At 39.2% G+C, this 24,468-nt stretch overlaps 1 protein-coding gene across 12 annotated transcripts in view; it reads left to right on the top strand.

Moving 5' to 3' along the window:
* Positions 1-24,468, top strand: part of MPDZ (multiple PDZ domain crumbs cell polarity complex component) — a 152,047-nt gene that overhangs the window by 4,790 nt on the left and 122,789 nt on the right. For 11 of the 12 annotated variants that reach the window (XM_084789387.1, XM_084789384.1, XM_084789383.1 and 8 more), the window contains exons 2-3: positions 19,307-19,380; positions 22,381-22,547. In XM_084789387.1, coding sequence (XP_084645513.1) covers positions 19,365-19,380; positions 22,381-22,547 — 183 coding nt within the window. In that variant the 5' untranslated portion in view covers positions 19,307-19,364. Of the gene's footprint in view, positions 1-17,262; positions 17,536-19,306; positions 19,381-22,380; positions 22,548-24,468 lie in introns of all 12 variants that reach the window. The other variant, XM_084789381.1, reaches the window with a different exon arrangement.

Below are 24,468 nucleotides of genomic sequence, written 5' to 3'. Positions count from 1 at the left end.
TGGCCAGCTAGTTTAGGCAAGTTCATGAACTCTAAATCTTAAGGTCCGTGATAGAGAGTGATGAAAGGAAAATACCCGAGGCACACCTCTGACTTCCACAGGCTCAGGCCACTCACGGCACAGGTGAGCATACACAGGGACATGCACAGGGCTATGCACATGGATCTTACATACATGCACACATGTACAGTATTGCAGTGCTGCTTATTATGTAGGTTGCTGAGTATAGAAGGGATCAGGCCAACTCCACAAGCATTTTCAGTCTGTCTTGTAGCTGATTGGAGACAACAGTGGATGGTCTGGGCCTCTCTACCGTGAATAGTTGTTCAACCCAGGAGGTTCAGACTTCTTGTTTTCTTAGGGAGGCATGAGGCTGCTTAGCGTATTTGTTACCCTAAAACGTTTCCTTATGACCGTTCGTGTTTCTTTCCTGCCTCCCTTACCTACCCATGCCCTTTCTTCAGGGACCAACAGCTCACTCTATCGTTGCAGATGAGCTGACATTCACAAAGGTTGACTAAACTCTGTGGATTGATTATGCAGGAGGCTCCAGCTTTTTCATTATATAATTATTTCAGAGTTCAATCTAAAATAATTTAAAGTTATTTATAGTTGCAACCTAGTTTATTTTATTGTTCACTACTAGTTCATTGAGTGTGGATATACCATTAAGAGATTTTAATGGTTTACGATTTTTCTGTGCTTTTACCGTTTAGTCACAGTATATTTGTTCTTTTGCGGATGAGTAGAAACTTTACTCTTTAAGGTTCTATAGTTGAGAATTGTGAATTAAAACAACAGAAGACAAAAAGGCCATACACATATAATCAATGCTTGTAATTTTATTTGTAACAAGGCTACACAGAAAACTGAACACCTGAAATGGTCAGACTGAGGGGACAGGTGTGTGTGTGTGTGTGTGTGTGTGTGTGTGTGTTGTACAGTAAGAATTGTTCTTTTATTGGCATAGGAAAGGCTAACATCTTTACTAGTAACAATAAAGTGTATGTGTATTATAACAGTTTGTGTTATTTTTAAACAAGAGGAAATTTTTGCTTCATTTGGATTGGAAAGGAATATTTCTGTGTCTTCTGGTACTCATTGCCTTCAGATCAAAACAAAACTCATGCCAAAGGAGCATATTTTAGGAGAGCGTGTTCTGATCCCTGTGTTTTAGTGTGCACCAGACTTTTATGCTTGGCAGAGTGTGTGTTCAGTCTTCTTAAGGTTAGGCTACTTTTGGATAGTCAGAGAATTTCAGTGTCTTTATTAGATTTTTTTACTTGATGTTTCAAGATCTGTAACAACTATTCTTAAAAATTCTAGTAGAATTTTAAAATAAAAGGATCCAAGATCTTTAAATTTTAATAATATCAGGTGAATAAGTAAGAATAAATAAGTAAATAAGTAAAAGAAATCTTTCCTTGTGAGGGTCTGAGTATAGCAGATTGCATAGTGAATCCTGTTTTATTTGCAGACTTGGTGCCAAATTTCCTCATGTACTTTCATAGTTTATTATTTTGTTGTTGTTCTTTTTTTTGCGACAAGGGTTCCCTGTGTAACCTTGGCTGTCCTAGACTCACCTTGTAGGTGAGGCTGGCCTTGAACTCACAGTGTTCCGCCTGCCTCTGCCTCCTGTGTGCTGGGATTCAAGGTGAGTGCCACCACGCCTGGTGCATATCTTTAATATTTTAAAAATCATTTAAAAACTTATATAAGAAGCATCTGTAAGGCACTAAACAGTAAAGGAGTATTTTGGTGTTGGGATTATACAAATGATAGGAATTCTATAAATATTCCAAGACCATGGAGTATACCAAAATGAGAGATAGGATGAACTGAAATCCATTTTATTCTAGGTTGAGCCTGTCTGGCAAAAATATAGGAGACATGAGCAATTACAAAGGAGTGTGTTTTTGTGTGTGTGTGTGAGTGTGTGTGTGTGTGTATGTGTGTGTATATATGTGTCTGTGTGTATATGTCTGTGTGTATGTGTGTGTGTAGTGCATGTACAGATGCAGGGGCCTGTGGGTTCATACAGAGGCCAGAAGAGGGTATCTGGCCCTCTGGAACTGGAGTGACAGTTGTGAGCCATCCACTATGTGTTCTAAGAACAGAAATCTGGAGCTGTGCAAGAGCAAAAAGGGCTCTTAACCCAGAACCATCTCTTCAGCTCTAAAATGCATAATTTTTAAATTCCTAGGAGCCATAATACAGAGAAATTAAAAATTAGATGGAATTCATTTAACAGTCGTATATTTTTAGTCCAAAATTTCAAAATATCATTTAAATATACAATAAAATATGAACTGCAGATGAACTGCTTGTCTTCCTTTTAAAAAAAAAAGTTTCTGAAGTCATCTCTATATTTTATATACAGAATATCATCATTTAGTTTTTGCTATATTTCAGAAGCTAAATAGATATGCTGGCTCCTGGCTACCATATTGATCAACACAGCACTGTAGAGCATGCATCTAAACTGTGAGGAAGATTCAGTCAAAAAGAGGTGGCTTCATTGGGCCTAGAAAAGGTGTTCTGCTGGCTGCACTCAGTGAGCATTTTTTGGGTCATCTTTATCTCTGGTTTTTTGAGAGAGGGTATCAGTGTCTGCTTTAGAAGTGCTTGAAACACGGGGATTGGCCACCTGTCCAGCTTGGTCACGTTTAGTGTTATGTGTTGTTTCTACTTTTTGACCACTTAGTTGAAAGTGTGATAGAAAACAAAACGAACAGCATTTTAGTATCAGCTGTGTTCTTATGGGTGTTAGCAAAATACAGTTAATAAATATAATTAAGTAGTAGATGAGTTATTTAAGTAAAGAGACATGCTTACTGAAACCCCCCCAAAGACGACAACAACAACAACAACAACAACAACAAAAACCCGAAAAAACAAAAAACATTTTTCAAAGAGAAAAATACCACTTATCAAGGTGAACCAGAGATTCTTAGAGAACTGCATTTGGTACCTAAATAATGTAGTTTATCATATTAGTGAATCAGTAATTAGGGAATTGAATTGATGCTAATTGATCTTGATATACCTAAGGTTCATGATTAGGGTCATATTACCTTATATTTTAAATAAGTTTCTCCTTATCTGAACTACTTGGAACCTTGCCAGCAAGCTATGCATGGCCTTTGCTCACTCTCCCCCTAGCAGTCCTGCTGCTAAGGGCTGAGCTCATTGTCCATTTAGGGATAGTGTCTCTACTCTCAGAATAGTACAATGTTCTTTCTAGCAATTATTTAGTAAAGATCATGGGAGGTGCTTCCTGTAGTATTTGATCTTCTTCCTGGGTGTGTGCTTATGTAATTAAGAAGATCCAAAAGTAAATTTGCTTTGGTTTAGTGACTAAGATCATGGCAGATGTTCTCTTTTAGATAAGTCTCATTTCCTAATAAGTGAGCCTTATCCCTTCTTGGAATTTATAGGAATATTTTTTATTCTGTTAAGATTGTTAAATTTACCCTTTAGATGACTGACTTTTTAGTTAAGGTACTTTGATATCCCCCTAATTTTAACAGCTTTTATTATTAAGATTATCTCCTGTTAGTATTTTTTAATTAGTGTAGGAACCAAAGTGCTATCAAATGAGTGAAATTTGGTATATCAATATACCAATATATCAATACCAAATTTGGTATAAACTAAGTAGTTTTTGCATTCCTGGCAATTGAACAGCAAAATGCTTACTATAAACTATATCCCAGCGTGTTGCACCCTTTACATTGAGAAAGGTGATCTACGTTGCTTAGGCTGGTCTTGAACTTCTGATCATCCAAAGCACTAGCGATTAGTGACCTATGTCATTATATCTGGCTTAGGTGAATATCAATACTGTACCTTGCCTAGTGTTTGACAATAACAAGTGTTTTTCAAATTGGTCTTTTCAGCCTGCTCAAGCATAAAGAGTCTAACAGAGATTTCCTACCAGGTTAGTTCTTACTTGTAGCATTATATTTTCAAATATCCATTTATCTTGGGTTTCGAACCTCAGTTCTCTCTCCTTCCTATTACCAAAATAGATTCTTTTTCACCAATATATTCTGATTACAGTTTTTCCTCCCTCTGTTTCTCCTAGTTCCTCCCCACCCCTGGATCGTCCCTTCTCTACCCACACTCTTTCTGTCTCTCATTAGGAAAGAGTAGGCTTCTAAATTGATAACTTACCATAACAAAATAAAATATAGTAAGATAAAACAAAAACCATCACATCGAACTTGGAGAAGGCAAACCAACAAGAGGAGAAGAGCCCCAAGAGAAGGCACAAGAATCAAGACCAACTCAGGAATCTCATAAACATTCTCAACTGAAAATTGTGACATATATGCCGACGACCTGGTACAGAGACGCATGTAGGCCCTGTGCATGCTGCTTTAGTTCTTGTGAGTTGATGGGGGCCTTGCTCATTTGACTTAGAGGGCTTTGTCTTCCCACTGTCCTCCATCCCCTCTGCCCCTTACACTCTTTCCACCTACTCTTCCACAGATTCCCTGAGCTCTGACAGGAGGGAGCCAGTAGATATCCCGTTTAGAGCTGTGTGTTCCAAGGTGTCTCTCTTTCTGCTTAGTTCTAATCTCAGTTGTTTCTGTTTAATTCTAGCCTCAATTCTCAGTTCTCTTTTCCGTCTTTGCCTTCTTTGTTGGTCTTTAGGTTGAGCAACAGTTTAGAGACTACTGATTATTTACTTGATGTCCACTTGATGTCATTTTGCCTTCTTTAAGCTTTATAAAAAGACTTTAATGTGTATGAGTGCTTTGCACGCATGTATATATGTGCACCACGTGTGTGTCTGTGCCCTTGGAGGTCAGAAAAAGATGTTGGATCTTCAGGAACTGAAGTTATGCATGGTTTAAAACAGTATGCACATGCTGGGAATTGAATTCAGGTGCTCCGCAAAAATTGTGATTGCTTTTCACCACTATCTCTCTAGCCTTAGGTTATTTTCATGAGCAATTGGCCATCAACTCACATTTGTGCTGTGTCTCCTCTGCATGCCACTCAGCACATGGTTGTGCAGTGTCTGCTCTGTCCATCAGTCAGCGTGTTTGTGAAGGTTTTGGCAGTTGTAGATACATCTCCAAAAGAAAACAACTAAATGACAAATTGTACTTTATTGCAATTTATCTTCTATCATTTGACATTTTCTAGAGCCATTTCAGATTCAGTATGTCTATAAGGAACACATTTCCAGCAGTCTAGAAAGCTGTGATATTTCTTTTATCTGCTGCTATTGCTTCAGCTAACGATCTCACAGTATATCCAGTGCCTCAGATGAAAAACTTTGGGAGAGTGAGCCTCTGTTGATCCTGCCCTCTGCTCCTGTATTCAGCTGAGTCCGTCTGAGTTGTTCTAACGAAGGCGTCTCTCTTCCCTGGTTTATTCTTGCCCTTCCCCTGTGCTGGATTCCCAGTGCTTTTTTTTGCTTGCTTGTTTGTTTTGTTTTTCTGTTGTGTGTTGTTGTAGCACCACTATTTCTTTTTCTGGTGAATTATTTACCCTATTCCAAAATTTATTTTTTCATAATGTTAAGGTCTCAAACACCAAGGCCTTCTCCCTTGGGTGTGTGTATGCTCTACTTTGCCTACAGGCCAGTCCCAAGTGGGTCAAGGACTTACTGCTTTCCTAGCCCCTCTTGTTACCTTACTGAGACCTACAGCCATACTGTCATGTGGTGTTCTGCATTCCGTATGGCTTCTTGCCTTAGCAAGTATCCTTTCCTCAGGAAGAAATTCTGTCCCTCCCTCTGGATTCCTTCTTTTCTCTGTTCATCCCCCAGGGGATGTGTCTCCGGATCCCTGTTGACACAGGTGGCTAGCACATCACAGGGTGGCATTCTTGTGCTTTCAGTGACAGTGACAGACAAGTGAAGATTTTCATGGAGCTTGAGTATTTGTCTTAAATAAAAACGATTGAAATTAGATATGAAAATAATGTAAACACTGGTTCCCAAATTGTTTATAAAGATGAACGAGATGAAAAATGCACAGATGGAAAAGAAAGAGGCTTATGGTTGGAAAAATGAGTATTTAAAAATGTGCTGTGGTGTTTAAGAATTATTCTTCCAGTCAAAACTGTTAGAAATAAAGACTTGATCCTGCTGAGCAATACCAGTGTCTTATTTGCCAGTGAGCACGGTGACTAAGGCACTTTCCCAGAATGTGCCAGCTTCTCAGCACACCTGTGAGGTATTTTCTTGATTAGGTTGAACCTCAGTGGGAAGAACCATCCTAAAAGTAGGTGTGGCCACTCCTTGCCTTTGATCCCACTCTGTATGAAAAAGAAACAGTGAACTGAGCACAAATACCCATCACTCTGTGCTTTCTGCACTTGGGCGTGATGCAGCCCTTTGCTTTAGGCTCTCTTTGCTTTGACTTCCCTGCCAAGACTGAGTGGGCACCTGAAATATGAACGGAAAGAAACGGTTCTCTCTGCGTTGGCTGTTGTGGTATCTCATCATAACAATAGGAAAAGAAAGTTAGGTTCCCTGTGCCGTATTGGAACACCAAGTGAAGGAAGAGCGGAGGAGGGGAGGCTGGGTTGGGATAAAGTAGTCGTCTGGAGGGGAGTGGAGGAGCACTGGGCTTGCCTTGTTGCTGGTCCTCCTGGTGCCTCATCTCCAGGAAGGTTTCAGTGTCTAGTTAATACTTGATGACATGATACACTTGTTAATTTAGGACTTGTTAATATGTGTCAGTGTCCACAGTTCTAGATTAATGTGTATAATTTTATTTTTCTGATTGATTATCTAAAGCAACCAACATCACCACTTAGTTTTATATGGTTACTGCTGTAATAGTAATGTCTGTCAGCTCTGTAGTGTTTCTAAATGTGCGCTTATTTTTTAAGTCGTTCTGACAACCAGGCTATTTGCTTTGCTCCAAGTGGAGAGGAGTAAAATAGAATTTTTTTTTTTTTGAGATCGGATTTGACTTGTGTGGAGGAAGGCTTGTTTCCTTCCCAAGCATCTGTTACCTCAGTTACCAGCACCGTGCTGTGCTTAGGTCTGGCTTAGTGAATGGAGGCTGTTTGCAGGGCTTCCTAAGCCATCTCCCACTTTTCTGTTTCTTTCAGCTTATTCACTCTGTTACATGCTCTTCCCTTTCAGCTACAGTAGCTTCTCTGTGTCTTGCTGTACATCAGAACTCAGCTGTCCCTTGGGTTCTCCAGCTAGTAACACTGTAAGTGTCAGTACTTTGGCTGGACTGAATTTTGGAATTTGAGATTTGTCAGGTTAGCTTCTATTTCTTTCAACCTAAATAGGTGATGATTTTTGGGGACCTTGGATACTGTAAAATGTGTTCCTGGCTGGGGAAATGACTCAGTGGATACAGTACTTCCAGGTAAGAATGAGGACCAGAGTTTGGATCCCTAAGAACCCATGTGAAGAATCCAGGCAGGATTGCAAGTCTCTTGTAATCTGACAGCTGGGAGGCAGAGGCAGAACTCGGTGGCTAGACTAGTTGGGGTCATAGACTCTGGGTTTTGGTAGAGACATTGCATTAATAATAATAATAATAATAATAATAATAATAATAATAATAATAATAATAATAATAATTGTAATAATAAAAGCAGAGATCTGTCAAGGATAACAACTAATGTCAACTTCAGGCCTCCAAATGCATAGGCACACATGCACTTTAACACACATGTGAAGACACACACACACACATTCACACACTCATACACGGATCACAGCAAACATCAATACTTATGCAAAAAGGTGTTTTCAATAAATGGGAAAGATATCATGAAACCTTGTGCTTTAGTACATAGATAATTAAGAATGGGGCAGTTTGTAGTTCTTACTCCAGAATTGATAGTAACTTTGGTAAAATTTAGAGCTTATTCTGATAGCTGTTGGAAATAAAAAATACAGACATTAATGTACAGACATTTCAGAGAATACAGAGATTAATGTACAGACATTTCAGAGAATACAAATTAGTAATCAAAGTAGTTTTGTATGTTGATTGCTTGTAGGGATTCTGCAAATGTTAGCTATAACTGACTTTGTCAAGTGGTTGGAAGAACTTAAAGAGGTCAATACTCAACCTAAGATCATGTAATTATGAAAGTAAGAGTGTTGTTTATTCAAGAGACTCATCCAAACAGCAACTGTGAGAATTTGAAAGCCCAGCTGCCTGAGCTGTTTAAATAGAAATCATACAGCCTGTACAGCATCACTAACTGTTAGAGACCACAGTGGGACGTGGTGCAGGGGACTCTCTTGCCTTCGGTCTGTTGATTCCCAGGTTGGATTTATATGTTGGCTCTGTCTGCATGGGGAAAGCACTGACTTCCTGAGCCTGAGCCTCTGTCTTATGTGAAAAAGGAAGGCTCTAAAAGCATCTCTGGAAGGCACATGTTGTCAGCTGAAGGTAACAGGGACATATGATAGATACTTCACAGATAGTTTATTATATTCAGTTTAAAAATGGTTGTTCTCAGGAAGAGTCATTATTACAGGATATTTAATAGCAAGCAATCCTTAGGTACACTTTTGTTTGTATGTTTTTCAAGACAGGTTTCCCTGGGTAGCCCTGGCTGTCCTGGAACAGGTAGACCAAGCTGGCTTTGAACTCAGCCACCTGCCTCTGCCTCCCAAGTGCTGGAACTAAAGGTATTCATCGCTATGCCCAGCAAGATACAATTATATTAACAGCTGGCAGTGAACAGCACATTTTAAAAGATCCAAATAGCCAGATTGTTGCCTTAATTTGTAGATTATAACTTACCCTGCATTTTAGGTGTCCCAATGGTAATATATTTAAGGGAGTATTTGATGATGGATTGTGTCTGAGGAGCAAGATTACTTAATCAGGAAAATGATGAGGAATGCCTATTTCCTCTTTCCTTCTTTTTTTCTCCGTTTCCTAATTCCCTTGTAGCCAAGTTAATTTTAGATAAGTTTTGCTGGTTTAATATATAAAAGTCTTCATATGTGATCTTTAGTACCCAGAGACTCATAATGACAGCTACAGTAAACTCTCAGGTGCTATGCTATTAGCTCTGGGGTTAGCAGGCTTAGAGAGAAAACTTACATAATTAAGCATTAATAATTGTGAATGGAAGTATTGTTGTTTTATAGTAGCTGGGTTTGAGGGTTTTGAAGTGCTCCTTGGAAACCATTGTGTAGAATGTGCTTAGAAAGTGAGGGTGTGTTGCCGCCTCACAGCCCCTCCCCTCCCTCACAGCCCCTCCCCTCCCTCACAGCCCCTCCCCTCCCTCACAGTCCTTGCATGGCTTTTCTCTGAACAGACCTAAAACTCCACCAACAGGGCTCACATTAGTCACCACAAGCATAGGACAGGAGAGAAAGTGGCCACGTTTGTTTTCTTACCAGAGAGCTTCTGATCGGTGATACGAGCCTGCCTTTTCTTGAGCTAATCTGTAAACTTTCTCTTAACTCCTGTCCAGATTCAGCAAAGGGAAATCATGGAAGCCACAAACTGAATTTAGAAGCATTGATTGATGAGGAAGGATGAAAATATCTAATTACTGCAGTGTTTTATTGCTCAGGGTAACCACGTAGGTGATATGATAGACGGCACTCTCGGTGATTTCTGTAAAAAAAAAAGATTCAAGAACTGGAGAAACACTTTGGAAAAACAGTAGAAAATGAAATAGAGTTATTCTTGAGATCTAGATGGCATGCCTTAGAAAATGACCTTGGAAGAATTGTAAGAACTTGAGGTAGACAGACAGAGAGAGCCTTGCCCCGCCCCCTTGCCTAATTCCACCGTGGTTTTCAGTGAAGCCAAGTTTGTCTGTATTCACCACCTTCTCAGACTCCACTGAGGAATCTCTCAGAGCCAACAAAGCCACATATTGTTCCGCCTCAGTGTTGGCTCCTCCATCTCACCAACTCAATGGAAATCCTGTGACTGAGTAGGCAGCCCGGGAATGACAGACATCTTCAGTTCCAGCCCCTCCTCCTGCAGCTGCCAACTCTTGCGGACCAACTGCCAGCTCTGTTCTGTGTCCATGGGGACGCTTGAGTCTCCGTGCATTTTATAAGCTCCAAGGACACCGTGTGCCTGGGATCATTGGGGAGTTGCCTCATTCTGGGCAGGCAAAAGGACAAAACAGCGAGAGCCAGGGGTAACTTCTCTAGGGAGTTAATTTCCAGAACAGGGACCACACCTGAGAATTCCATGCCCCAGAGTTTATCCTTCTGTGCACTTGAGGTCTCCCAACAAAACACAGTGTCAGAAGTGACTGTTCTGTGGGTTCCTGGCTGCATCTGGAATCTCCTAGTATTGAAACATGTTTTGCCAGTGCCATCCTTGGAGGAATCCCTGTGCCTGGTTCTGTCCAAGAAATATGTGTGGCATCTGGTATCTTGGCCCTTAAGAGTGAAAATATGGCAGTGAACAGGGGCAAAGTGCCCAAAAACCCAAGCTCCTCTGACTTCACTGGGGAGTGAGAGAGCAGAAGAGAGTAAATCTTCATTAGAAGCATTATCATTTCCTCAGTCGGAATGGTGAGACGAGTTGAACTGAGAACGGGGTCCTGTCACATAGGGGTGCAGGTGGAAAATAAATTGCCAAAGACATGGTATCAGAAACACGTTAGTGTTTATTTTAGATTCTTAAAAAAAAAAAACCTTGACGAAAGTAGAGAAGGGAAGCGTAAAATAATACAATAATTATACACAGAATTGATTTATCTAATACTCTTCAATTTTTTTTTCACCAGCTTGATAGTAGAAGAACAGTCACAGCTCTAAGTTACAAACTCGGACACCGCCTATGTATGTGCGCCAACCCCAGTGAACACATGGCTGTCAGCTACATGTATATATTTTGAGGCTTTTTCCAGCTTTAGGATTGACATCATAGTGGAGTACAAGCAGGGAATAAAATAATTTAACTCAAAAGCATTACACATAGGAAGCAGATATGTCTTTATAAAACCAGTATTTTTGGGAGGTATCTGTAATTTAGGAGGAAATGTATATGTTTTTAAGGGATAAACCTACCTCTCGCCCAGGTAATCATCTAAAGAATTAATGCAAGCACACATGTAGACCAAACACCCACACACAGAAAATAAAAATAAGGGAGAAAATTAAGTAAAAGTAACTTTCAAAACCTATATCAAAGTCATTTTGAAAATCAAAGCAAAGTTAACAAATATTTGTTAGTTTGAATGTGTTTGTTGCATATATGTATACATAACCAATAAAAATGTTTCGACTTCTATTTTCCATGTGTTTTTCTTCTGGTTGGGATCTTTGTCCCTCAATAAAGGGGCGGGGGCAGTTAAGGAAAGGAAGTAAGTCAAGAAAAGTAGGAATCCTAAGAAATTAAAATAATACTATTTTAAATTTACATTTCCTTTTGTTTTGTTTTATTTATTTATTATTTTTATTTTTGAGACAGTGTTTCTCTGTGTATCCCTGACTGTCCTGGGACTCACTTTGTAGACCAAGCTGGACTGCCTATGCCTCCCGAATACGGGGTTTAAAGGTGTGTACCACTACCATCTGGCACAAACTTCTTTAAAGCATGTGGATTCTCAGTTAAAGCAGTGGTTTCTACTTATGAGCTTGTGTATGTGACTGTGCATTAATACGTTTTCCTATGGTTTGGTATCATTACATATCATAACTTCATCATATTGTTTGCCATTTGAATATATGTGAAGGATAATGAGTTTTTGAAGTTAAAATACTTTTTATTATTATTATAAACATCTTCAGAATAAACTGATTTTGTGTAAAAACTAAAATTTTAAAAACTATATGTAAGATAAAGTTATTATATTTCACTTTTCAACCTGGAAAATACATTGTTAGTTAGGTCTAACGAATTTCTTTAACTGAAATAGATTTATGTCTGAGTTACCATTCGTTTCTTAAGATGAGACTACCTGTCTTGTGTTGCATCCACCTCTGAAGTGAGCAGCAGCAGTAGCCTCCCCCCACCTCCCCTGGCCTGGTGCTCCATGGCCAACAGTTAGCTGACCAGGCTCTAAGCTCTTTCTTCTGAGGCTTTGGGGTGAAGCAGCTCTGTGAGCTAGAAGCAGGCCAGCCCTCAGAGCAGCTGATGAGGGCCTTCAGGAAATATTGACTTTGGAGCAAAGCAGTTCATAAAATTCTTTTAGTTTGGCTGGAGTAAAGTCATGCAGCTTGATGAAGTTATGTGTGTAGGAGCTCTTAGTAATGGTGACGACACTTACAAGTAATTTAGGAGCTTAAAGTAACTTTTTTTTTTTGACAAGAAAGGATGGTAGAGAAGATTTGAAAAATATAGTAATTAAAAACAAAACAGACCTCCCAAAACAGATATTGTTAACGTTTTCACATTTGTTGACAATCTCTTTTCTAATTTCTATTATAAACATTTCAAATACTACATGAAGGCAAGGAGAAGAGTATAGTCGTTCAGCTCCTGGCTGGTCTTGTTTATTCTCTACTCTCCCCATTTAAAAACAAAAAACAAAAAACAAAAAACAAAAAAACAAATCCTAAACATTGAACCACTGTATCAGGAGGTGTTAATAGAGTTTAGCTTTCTTGAAGAAAGGGAAGCCAAATTCCCTTTCAGTGTTCATTCTCTGACTAGAGGCTCCATTCCTGTTTATCCCCCCCCCCCCCGCACCCCGCCCCCTCCCCTGCTGCCCTCTCCCAGCCCCCGTAGCTGATGACAGCTGTGATTTTGACTGGGCCCTGTTAACCCAGTGATGGGTAAGGTTTGAGTTCCTGTATGCATAGTTACATGTATAATGTAGAAGCATCTTTTTTTTTTTTTGCGTTTTTATTTCTAAAAAGAGCTATATTGTTCTGTGGATCTCAATTTAACTTTGGAAAACTAGACTATAAGTCTATTCTTTAATAAAGAAGTCTAACCCTCTTATATTTATTGTGAATATAAATTTCTAGATTTATTTCAGTTCTTTGATTTCTGTTTCTTGTTTGGTGATTCCCCCCCCCCCCCTTTTGTTTCCAATCTCTAGGAATACTGTATGTTGTTTTAGAGTTTTCCACCAGGCATATTAAATTATATAGATTATTTTCTTATTAATTTAGTGACACATTCTAATATGCAATTTTAGGGTAATTTTCTGATGGCGTTTGAAATGAGAATATTTTTATGTACCCATGAGAACAGCTTTCAAAAATATTTTACTTTTTAATTTGTTCAATTCACATGCCCATTGTAGCCCCTTTCATTTCTTCCTGGTCCCACCCTCCCTCCTTCATCCTCCTGCCCCCCCCCCCCCCCAGCTAGTCCTTGGAAAGGGGGAAGCAGTTTTTAGACCAGAAGTGTTTTCATTGTCTGTTAGCATCCTTTACAATCTTAAGGCTTCACCCATGTCCCTGCAGTTTGCTAACCTGATCTCACAGTGTTGAACAGCAGACGTCCTCTGTGTAAGAAGCTACTCCTGATTCCCTGGCCCTGGGTGGAGGAGAGGGACTCAGGGGAGTGTGTAGTGTCTTAATTTTGAAACAGGAGTTCTAAGTTGGCTAAAATAGGACCCTTAGTAAGCACTACATAAGCAAAATCTAGTAAACACTAGAAGCTCATGGCTTAGACAATAGAAATGTATCTGCTTACATTTCTGGATTTGGAAAGTTGAGGGTCTGGCAGGGCGCGCATTCTGGGTTGTTGAGAATCTCCTTCTGGCTGTTTCCTCATATGGTGCTTCTCTGTGCCTTTAGTGACAGCACTCTTCAGCAAGGCCAGGAGTGTTACCCAGACTACCTACCTGTTCTGACCCCATCAAACCTAATTGCTTTATAAAAAGCCCTGGCTCTAAAATAGAGGCCTCACAGCTCAGTCCCTAGCAACTCCCAAAGGCACTGGAACTACTCAGCCATTGCAATTCTTGACTAAGATGCATCTTCACTTCCGGAGCGGGTGTGCCACTGCCCTGGCCCTTCGGGTTGTGTTCTCTGTCTTCGTGACTGGGGTTGCCATCAGTAACGCAGGCAGGAATGCTGGGACCCACCCTGCACTTGCTTTACTTGCATTGTAGCCTTAGCACGTAACCGAGTCTTGGATCTGTTTCCCATTCTCATTTATTTTTATTTTCTTCTGTGTTTCGAACATCCCTTTTGCATGGTCTCATTTCCAATTTCCCTTGCATTTTGCAAATCCTTTATACCATTACACAGTTATTTTTCCAGAATACAATCTGATCATATGACATACTTCACCAAAACAAACTTCAAAAGTAATACAAACTCTTGTATTGAGGCCCTGCTATAATTTGGTGTTAACACACCCCAAGCCTCGCTATATGTCTCAAAAATAAGAAAGGCCTGTATTCAGACGGAGCCACATGCGGCTTTCCTCGGGGAGCACTTACGGTCAGCCGGAACCCCTGCTCATTCTGTAGGAGTCTATAGCTCCAAGGAGCCTTTTCTGACTTCCCAGTGTGGCCTTTCTGTGTTTTTCCTTTTGTTGCTGCTGTTTTTTGGTTCTTCCTCTTGAGAGAATTGTTTCTATCAGTGTGGTTAGGTGTTTGTTTTGGGGGGGTTGTTAACTTGACACAGACTAGGGCCATCTGGGTGGAAGGAACCTTAGTTGTAAAAATGCCTCTGTCAGACTGGCCTGTAAGCAAGCCTCTGGAGTAGTTTTTGTTTGTTTGTTTGTTTGATGTTTGATATGAGAGGGCCCAGCCTACAGAATGAGACCTGTCTAAACAAATAGGGGTAACGTGATGAGAGTGTGGGCTTGGGAATTACACAGAGGGGACTTCAAGTCCAACTTCCCCCACTTAAGAGCTCTGTGACTTTGTAATGGCCCTCGCACCTTCCTTGTGCAAGATGGGAGAGTACTCTGTGTGCTACCGAAGGGTACTATGGGCATCAAGACAGTGAGAATTCTTGTCCCCAAGATATAGTATCTTCCCAATACGAAGTCCAATGAGTGATGATTGCTATGTTCAGTGCTTCTGCGTATGTCGTTACTGAAACAGACTTTAGGCTCATTCATAACCAGATGGCTATTAGTAGGGCACATGCATGGTTGCTAGTGGGAACCTACTCTTCTGTGGTTCTCCCTGCACTGGCAGATTTAGTCCTAACCCTTGAAATACAACAGCCATGTTTAGGACGTTAATATAAATAGGCTTACTTTATCTTGTGGAGATTTTCTTAAAATACCACATTTCAAAATTGATTTTTAAAAAATAGATGACCATCATATAAGTGATAAATGTTATCTTTCTTTGACAGATCTACTGACAGGTTCTAAAAATACACAGATCCAACTGGATCAGATTGTGTGGACAGTTAGCCATGTTGAATGTCTACACCAGCCAACTTCATTTTGGACTTCATTTACACTAAGTATAGTTTCTTTTTCATTGGTTTAACCTTGTCTAGATGTGCTGCTTAGTTGTTTTTTGTTTTTTTGTTTGTTTTATCAAATTGATATAAACTAGGGTCATCTAGGAAGCGGAACCCTCAATTGAGAAAATGCCTCCATCAGACTGGCCTGTACATAAACCTGTGGAGCATTTTGTTGCTTAATGATTTATATATGAGGGTCCAGCCCACTGTGGGCTGTCCTACCCCTGGGCAGATTGTCCTGGATTATATAGGAACGTAAGCTGAGTCATCCTTAAGAGCAAGACAGTGAGCAGCGCTCTTCCATGGCCTCTACTTCAGTTTCTGTGTCCAAGTTCCTGCTTCAGTTTCTGCTCTGACTTCCTTCAGTGATGGATTGTGTTTGGGAAGTACAGGTCGGAGAAACCCTGCTGTCCCCAAGCAGGTTATATTCAGCGTTATTGCTGTGTTATCATAGCAACGAAGAGGAAAGTGGGAGAGAGGTCCTGGTTTGCCTGGCGACTTTACCATTGAAAGGGAGAAAGAAATTGTAAAGTGAATCTGTCTCCTGTTGAGAGGCCGCATTTTATAGCATTTGCAGTGTGTGCTCTGGAGCCAGACTGGGTGTGTTCAGATCTTGGCTTCTTCCTATGGGTGATGCCACCTGAGGTGGGACTTACCCCTGACTGCTTCCTCTTGGGTGAGTGCAGTGTGAGGATTAAGAGACTAATTGAGTAGGATGCTCTGGCCTGTTGCAGTTGCATACAGTATTGAGATGTAAAAAGGGAAGGATTGGAAGATGAAAAGAAGAATTGCTGTCAGTAGTTTGGAGGCAGTAGACTAAATATTTTCTCCCCCAAAGTTCTGTACTTACGAGTTTGTTTATAATTGGAATTGAATTTTGGGGATATTATATGGGGCATAGAGAAGAGCAATGTTCTTGCCCAGTCACAGTTGTTGGAATGGAAATCCCATGGAGACCTCTGACAGCTGTGCTTTATTTTAGGGGCATCAGAGTGGGCACACTGTGAGACTGCTTTCTGTTTTGCCTTGTTTAAGTCTCTGAAATCTGCAGGCGTAACGCTGTTGTCTGGAAACTGCTGTCTGTGACTTGCCACTGAACTGGCTTGGTTTTATTTATTTATTTTATCTATCTATCTATCTATCTATCTATCTATCTATCTATCTATCTATTTTTTTTTACCCTTATGGTAAGTGCTGCATGGAGGGGAACATAAGAATTGGTTTGTAGCTGACTGTGGCCAACAGTGTTTTTTTCAGTTGAGATCTGCTCAGCAGATTATTCATAAGCCTCCAAGCCTCCAAGCATGTCATTAACACTGTCCATCTGTCTCAGTTTTCACAGGGCACCTGTATTGACCTAGAATTTATTAGGTATACCAACAACATTTTTCTCTTTGAAACTTTTTTTAATATTACTTATTTCTAAATATACTCAGATTCAGAATAGATAATTAAGTTAACAAGGGAAGGCAATTTTATTTTGTTATATATTATTATTTTAAAATTTCATATAGTATAGTTTATCTTTGCCAGGTCATCCTAGCTCCCTATTCATATATACTCTATATTCTGCTCACGCTTCTCTCTCTCTCTCTCTCTCTCTCTCTCTCTCTCTCTCTCTCTCTCTCTCTCTCTCTCTCACACACACACACACACACACACACACACACACACACACACACATACCCTACAAACCAAAATTAAACAACCAAAAGTCCAATAAGACAAGTTGTCAAAACAAAGCAAAAATGAATCAAAAAGTACACAGAAACAATGAAGCTCATTTTGTGTAGGCCTCCTGGGCACATGGCCTGCCCTGGCATGTGGTTCATACTCCCAGTGACACTCCGTTGGAGAAAACTGATATTTTTTTCCTTTGCCAGCAGCTATCAATTGTAAATAGCATCTTGTTAAGAGGTGGGGCCTGTGTCCACTTACTCTTTCAGTTCTGTGACCCCATCCAGTTTGAACCTGTGCAGATGTTTGTGTGCAGATGTTTATGTGCTGCCACTGTCTCCGTGAGCTCATCTGTGCATCGGTATTGTTGTGTCTGGAGGCTGCTGTTTCCTTGGAGTCATCCATCTCTTCTGGTTCTGCCTCCTTTTCTGAGGGGAGAGGTTTGATGAAGGCAGCCTATTTGAGACTGAGTACGCCAAAATCTCTCAGTCTCTATGCCTTGTCTAACACCTACTTCAAGAAGTTTCTCTGAGGAAGAGAAGGTAGGTTTTGAAGAGTTGGTTGCTTAGAATACACAAACCTCTAGATTTGATCTCCGGTCACACAGAAGTCAATCAGCCAAAGGATTAATTTTTGAAAGAGTATCTAATACTATGCTATTTTATGAAGGCCAATTTAAATTTCCTGATAAAATTTGTTTTTTATTATTAAGATCTCCCTGTAGTGTGTAAATATGCTAAAAGATGCCATGTTATCTTCTTTCATTTGTTGTAGAATACACAGTAAATGACTTTGTTCTCTAGGCAGTTGAGGTTGAGATGTTAGGCTTACTGTTTAAGGCCACATAGCTATTTAGATACCAGTCCTAGGCTTGAGCCAGGGCCTTTCCTTCATACTGAGGAACTTGTGATATTCTGCTGCTTGGAACTTGTATTGTCAAAGTATCTTCTGAATTGCGATACAGAACATAATCACACCACCCTCTTCCTGCCCAGAGCAAATTGCAGGCATTGGTGTTCTGTACTGCCTGGTTTTCCAAGTGTAGTTTCCTGTAAGGAGGGAGAGGGGCCCAACTCGTGATTCTCAGAGTAGTGGCCTGTTTTATCAAGACCAAAAATGAAGAACTTTTTTTTTTTTTTTTTTTTTTTTTTTTTTTTTTTTGGTTTTTCGAGACAGGGTTTCTCTGTGTAGCCTTAGCTGTCCTGGACTCACTTTGTAGACCAGGCTGGCCTCGAACTCACAGCGATTCGCCTGCCTCTGCCTCCCGAGTGCTGGGATTAAAGGCGTGCGCCACCACCGTCCGGCTGAACTTTTTTCTTTATTTTCATGTATGTTATGATATTTTACATTAAGCTATCATATAAGGTGATATGCTTCAATATGGCATTTTTTATACATATGCCATTATACTGTGTGATAGTTTTGTCAATAAAATCTTATTCTATTTTTTAAATATGAGGAGGAATCACGTCGAGTCCTTTCAGCCCTGGAACAATGATTGGCTCTCTCTTGGAGCTGCTGTTCTGAGGCAGTGGAGGCCGAGCTGTGGAGGTGGCTGTGGAGAAGAGCTGTGGGGGTGAGGGTTGGAGAAGGCGGCGAGGGACAGTGGCTTTGCAGATTTATGTCCGCTGTTAAGACCTTAGTGAAGGAAGTGTTAGAGAAAGACTTCTGTGAGCTGCAGCAATTGAGACCATTTGTCGGGTGTTTTGTTTTTTGTTTTGTTTTTAAAGGAGAGAGATCATTCTAGTCAGGGAGACATTTAAATAAAAACCTTTGAAAATGTAACTTGATTCCAGTTTATAATTGCTGGTTTAATGTATTATCCTACAGAGATTTATGTATGTGACCATGCCACAGTTTATTTTCAATGGTGTGTGTATTGTCTTCCCTGTTAGGGCTGTGGGCCTTTGGGGTAAGGTTGCAGCTTTTCATGGTTTTGGCCACATAATTACTTCTGTATACACAAGTGACCCTCTTGTTCTGTGGCAGGAAGACCTTGCTTTAATTCAACTTGCCTGCCTCAACAAACAAACAAACAAACAAACAAACAAACATGGTGGTTGTCCTTATCAAGAGGCTGCTAAAGAAATTCATTGGAGACTTTGTCATCTTGTCCAGGACAGAACTTTTACCCTCTTCTTATTGTATCTATTATGATGATTTTAAAATTATTATTATTTTTTGCGGTATATGAAGCAAAATGTTGCATTTAAGTCAATATTGTTTTAATAAAAAATTATAATAGTACCAAGCACTATAGCTTTCAGTCCTTATTAAAACATAATGACTCCATTTTATTTCCTTTCTCCTCAGAGTTTCATTTTAGTCGGTGTTTTGCATCATTATAGAGAACACTGAACTTTTGAAAACGATGTTGGAAACCATAGGTAAGACTTCTCTTTTCCCTGTTTTGGTCAGAAATGAACATGCTTCCCCTGCTCTTTGAGGAGGTCGTTTTCTACATAGCTACAGGAGCTTAGATTTAATTTCTTTGTCTAGTATTATTGAAACAGGTAGTGGATTTCTGTATTTGTACAATTTTATCCACATGGTTATAAAAACCCAATAATTCATAATAAATAAACATGAGAGTCTACTAATTATAAGTTTTAATAAGCTTAATAGAAGTTCTACTCTAGTTTATGAACCCAGTTATGTCTTTTGGGTGTCACTAGAAAGCTGGAAGACAAGAAACAGGATTGTTATTCTTAACTTGTGTATGTGCAGGTAAAGTGCTGCTCAGTAGGACAGTAATTGTCTTTCAAATTCCATTTAATAAAATAGTTTAATTTCTGTGAGCGATAATTTTGGCTGAGAGATCAGATTTTCTCCACTTCTGTGTTCCTCTCTTTCCCACATTGCAGTGTAGCTTTAGAGAAAATTGGTTATAGAAAGCCATGTCAGGTGTGGCACACATTGCGTGTCTGACGTGTCTCTAGGTAGCTCTTGGAAGCCTGAACACTGAAGGGTGCGTACAGTTCACTCTGGCACCTGGGATGCCTCAACCATTGCCCATTTTGAGGGATTGGGATAATAAAGGGAAAGAGCTATTGTGATGTTTGATTTTTTTTACGCCATTCCTGCTCTGATAATAAAATCCTGTGTGGATACATTTTCTATACCCCATTCTGCATCATAGGCTATAAAAACTCTTGGAACTCATAGGGAAATCCCTTGTGACACAGGAAAAGGAGAAGAAAGTGTGGCTTCCATTAAGCTTTCTGGATTTCATTCTGTCAGCAGTAACTAAAGCATAAACCTCTAAGATTTGATGTGCATATTAGTAATAGATTGGTGTCCTCAGTTACCATGAAAAATTTGATAGACAACAAACAAATATTTCTTGTACATCTATCATTCTTTGCTTAGACTTTCTTCAGGAGTAATGTTGTTTAAGCTTGTTTGTGTGGACGTACTCATGATCAATATGATTTTATGTTTAATTACAAGTATCTGTGGCATGCCAGATATGGTTCTATAAGCAAGTCGATGGTTATGATCCCCCTTTTCTGATCTCTGTGATTGGTAATAGATGTGTGTGCTGTTATCATGAGTATATTAGAACATATATGAAAATCTTCATTTGAAAAAAATAAATTGACTTAGAAAGTTTAAGAACATATGTTTGTATAATTCAGGAATAGGTTGAAATTTACTGGTAGAAGCATGTATGTAAGGTTCTAGGACTATTAGGGCACACTCAAAATGCTCACTTTCATAAGATATCTGATTCGTAATATGCTTAATAGTGATTTGAATTAGTTTGGTTTGAGACATTTATAAATATGCTATTTAATTTTAGGGTAAAACATTCCAAGGATTGAAACAGGACTTTTGAAATATCTATTATTTAATATTCCTAAGTTACTAAGTATAGAATATTTTAATATATAAAATTATTATATTTTGGATATGATTCATCAGTTATATCCACATCCACTTATTAATAGCTTATCCATTTTTTCTTATGTGTAAATACAATTCATTTATCTTTTTGAAAAAGAAGAGATTAGACTTTTAAGCAAGGCTTTATGTGATTGTCACAAGAGCTGAAACATCTGGCACTGAGTTCACTTACACATCATCAGCATCTGTTTCTGTGACTTTATAATTGTTTGCCTAAGTATGTACTAAAAATTAAATTATATTTTTATTAAATATTTTTTTTTATTTTTTACATATACTTTTATATTATTAAACATGTATACAATAAACTACCTACAGAAAGAAGAACCATGACACAATCAGGAATTATATAAATGCTACATTCATAGTGTTTTGGCTATTTGTATTTGGCAGTCTTGAAGAAAACATCTTTCCTATCTTGGTGTATCTAAAATTCTTAATGTAAATCAATATCTATCATATTTTATCATTATCAACATAATATATCTACCTAGACATAAAAACATTTTAACCCTAAACAACTGAGTTTAATTGTAAAAGTAAACTATCTGGTCTTCAACCCCTTCAGACACTTGAGAAGGAATAATATTAATTACTGAGTTTACTGGGGGTGTAGGTTAGCAGCTTCCCAAAATGAGAAGATGACAGAGGCAATTTGCTACCTGAACAGTCACCCAACACTCTCTATAACGTGGGAACATCATTTTCAGCCTTCTGTCCCAATATATCTGACAGACGTATTTGTGAGGCAGGAACTATTGAGGACTTGCTTACCCTGTCTTGGCAGACTCTGCCTGCGTCCAAGCTTGCCCTTTTTTAGGCTGAATTCTCTTTATAGTAGAAACAAGAACATTTTCCCCAGTGGCTTGTTTGCCCCATTTGAAGCCATTTCTATAAGGAAGTTCTTTGATGCTCATCATCCTCTTTGAGATAGGCTGGGTGTTGCCAGGAGATAACCTGTCTCATTGTCAATGAATCTTTAAAATAATTTAAAAAAATTTTAATGTCATATTCTGTATGTCTCTGAAGTTTTTGAAGACCTTATCTAACTCTTTTACCTTATCTTTCTATAGAATCATATATGTCTGTTGCACCTAAGATGTATATTCTTGTGAACACCCACGAAGCTCAAGAAGACTTTAAATGTGTTCCTGCTTTTAAATGACCTTTACTCTAAGAAACTTAAAGGTTTATATTGAGAGGCTGTAGTCTTCCTTTAGGTACTAACTCTAATCAATAGAAAGATTGTTTTGAAGCATATGTAAAAATGATATTTAGTTTTGAGAAAAAACTAAAGTATTAAAAGATTGTCCTTATACTGAATTGAAAATATATACATTTGTATAGCTTCATGCTCAGTTCAAATATGACAGTGCTGTGCACTTTGGAGATGGTTTTAGGATTTCTGAAGGCATGGAGTCTTCATAGATTTGACAAGTCTTTTGAATCCTATTATTGAATGATGCGTCTCTTTGGAATAGATAAGACCCGGGCGCTGCAGGCAGCGGAGCGCTTGCAAAGCAAGCTGAAGGAACGTGGGGATGCTGCAAATGAAGACAAACTGAGCCTCCTGAAGTCTGTCCTGCAGAGTCCACTCTTCAGTCAGATTCTGAACCTTCAGACTTCTCTGCAGCAGCTGAAAGACCAGGTAGGAGGTCATCACCCAAGCTGGCCCTCAGAGCATCCTGGGGATCTTGTGCAAAGGGGCTTGTGCCTTTCCAAAGGCTGACTTTTGTATGCATTAATAAATAATGAAGTCATTTAAACCACCAACAGACATTTAGACTGACTGCGGCTTTCCCCTGCTAGCTATTTCTGTGCCCGTTGTTGCGGATGATATGACATTATGTTGAAAGCTCGTGTGGATGCTTAGACATGAGCTCCTACAGGAGGAAGGCTGATGAAAATGTTTGGGCTGGGCAGCTGCACACTTGGTTTTCATCCTCACTAAGCCCTGTTCATGTAATCTCGCTCATTCAGATTCAGACGCTCAGCACAGCTACAGGGTTTAGAGTAGCATGAATTTGTATGTTTAATCATGTGTGTGAGGAAGAGAAGTCACCTCTGTTTTGACAGTGAAAGGATAATTACATTGTCATCAGTTAGAGGAACTGCAATTCTCACTTCTTAAGACTGTGCAAGTAGCACTTGCTTCCATGACAGCATCAGATGGTGATAAACATTAGGATTTCTAAATGTAACACCATGTTTTATTCCCTGTAAAAATTATGAACATTAAAAAGTTTGAACATTTATATTAAAACTGAAGGCATATTACATGGCAGAATGAAAACCAAAGTCAGATGTTCTTTGAACTTACTTAATTTAATCATCATTTAGCAGGTTTTACAAATATTTTTAAAACAGCTCTTATCCTCCCAAGGTTTGAAGTCAATTCAATTATGTTCTCATGTTTTTAGAATTAATTTAATGATTATGGATGACTTGCTAGCAAATATTCTGCCTTAAAAGGATAAAAATGAAACCTAAAAACTAGTTTCATACTTGAGTGAATGAACAATTCTAGTTGTGTGGCTGTTCCGGATGCTGACAGAAAGATGGTGGAGGAGCATGTTAGTACCCTCCAGCCTTAGCCTAGGTTCCTATGTGCTTTTGTGATTCTCCAGAAGCAGAAAGAAGAATCTTCAGATATATTCTTCTATTGGGTCGGGGGAGTAGTCAGCAGTGTGTTTCCCATCCCCAGAACCCTCTATTGACAAACAGATGAAAACAACAACAACAAACACAAGCCGGGCATGGAGCTGCTGAGGAGAGAGAAACAAATGGATCCTACCTACATGCATACACACTGCACACAGGAACTCGCGGACACACATGTACACACTTCCTTAAACTATTTTTCTGTAGTGAGTTTCAGATTAATGGTTTAAGGAGTCATGGTTGTAAAGTTAAAAGTCAGATTTTGTTGTGTGTATGTGCCTTTCTCTTCTTGGTAAGATGTTTTTCAATATTGATGGACTAACAACCTTTTGGAGAAATCAGTTTCTAGAATATAGGCATAAATCTGGTATGGGAAATTATGTTTTATTTTCAAGAGTGTAAGAACATTGAACAGATGCCTTCTTAGTATATTGTATGAACATGTAGTTGTAATGTGGGGGAAATTAAGTTGTATACCAAGCATGTTAAAATACACTAGTAGTCAAGCAAAATAGCTATATCTGGCTTTATTAGCCAGCCTTCTGTAGGGATGAGGGTGTGTGTGCATTGTGTCTGAGGAAAAGACACAGATGGCCTACAGGTTACATTGATTCTGCTGTGTCCAAGTGGAAATAGGATGCAGCTCCAAGGTTGTGTGGATCTACATGATTCACAGGAAGCCTGCTGGGAAATCTTTTGAGCCTTGTTGGGAGCCTCACAAAGTATAGCCTGCTGTGATATTTTATTAGTGATACATGAATGTCTCTAATACTACAGAGGACTCTGAGACAGAGACTGTTTCATGAGGGTGCAAGATTTATTTAACTCTCTAGATGAACTGACAGACAACAGCATGGCCAGAGCTCCAGAAGAGTCCAGCTCTCAGGAATCGATAGCATGATGGGACT

Source organism: Acomys minous (assembly GCF_964271855.1).
Source record: "Acomys minous genome assembly, chromosome: 1".
NCBI lineage: Eukaryota > Metazoa > Chordata > Mammalia > Rodentia > Muridae > Acomys > Acomys minous.
The sequence above is the reverse complement of the archived record's forward strand: the minus strand, read 5'-3'. Positions and strand labels throughout refer to the sequence as shown.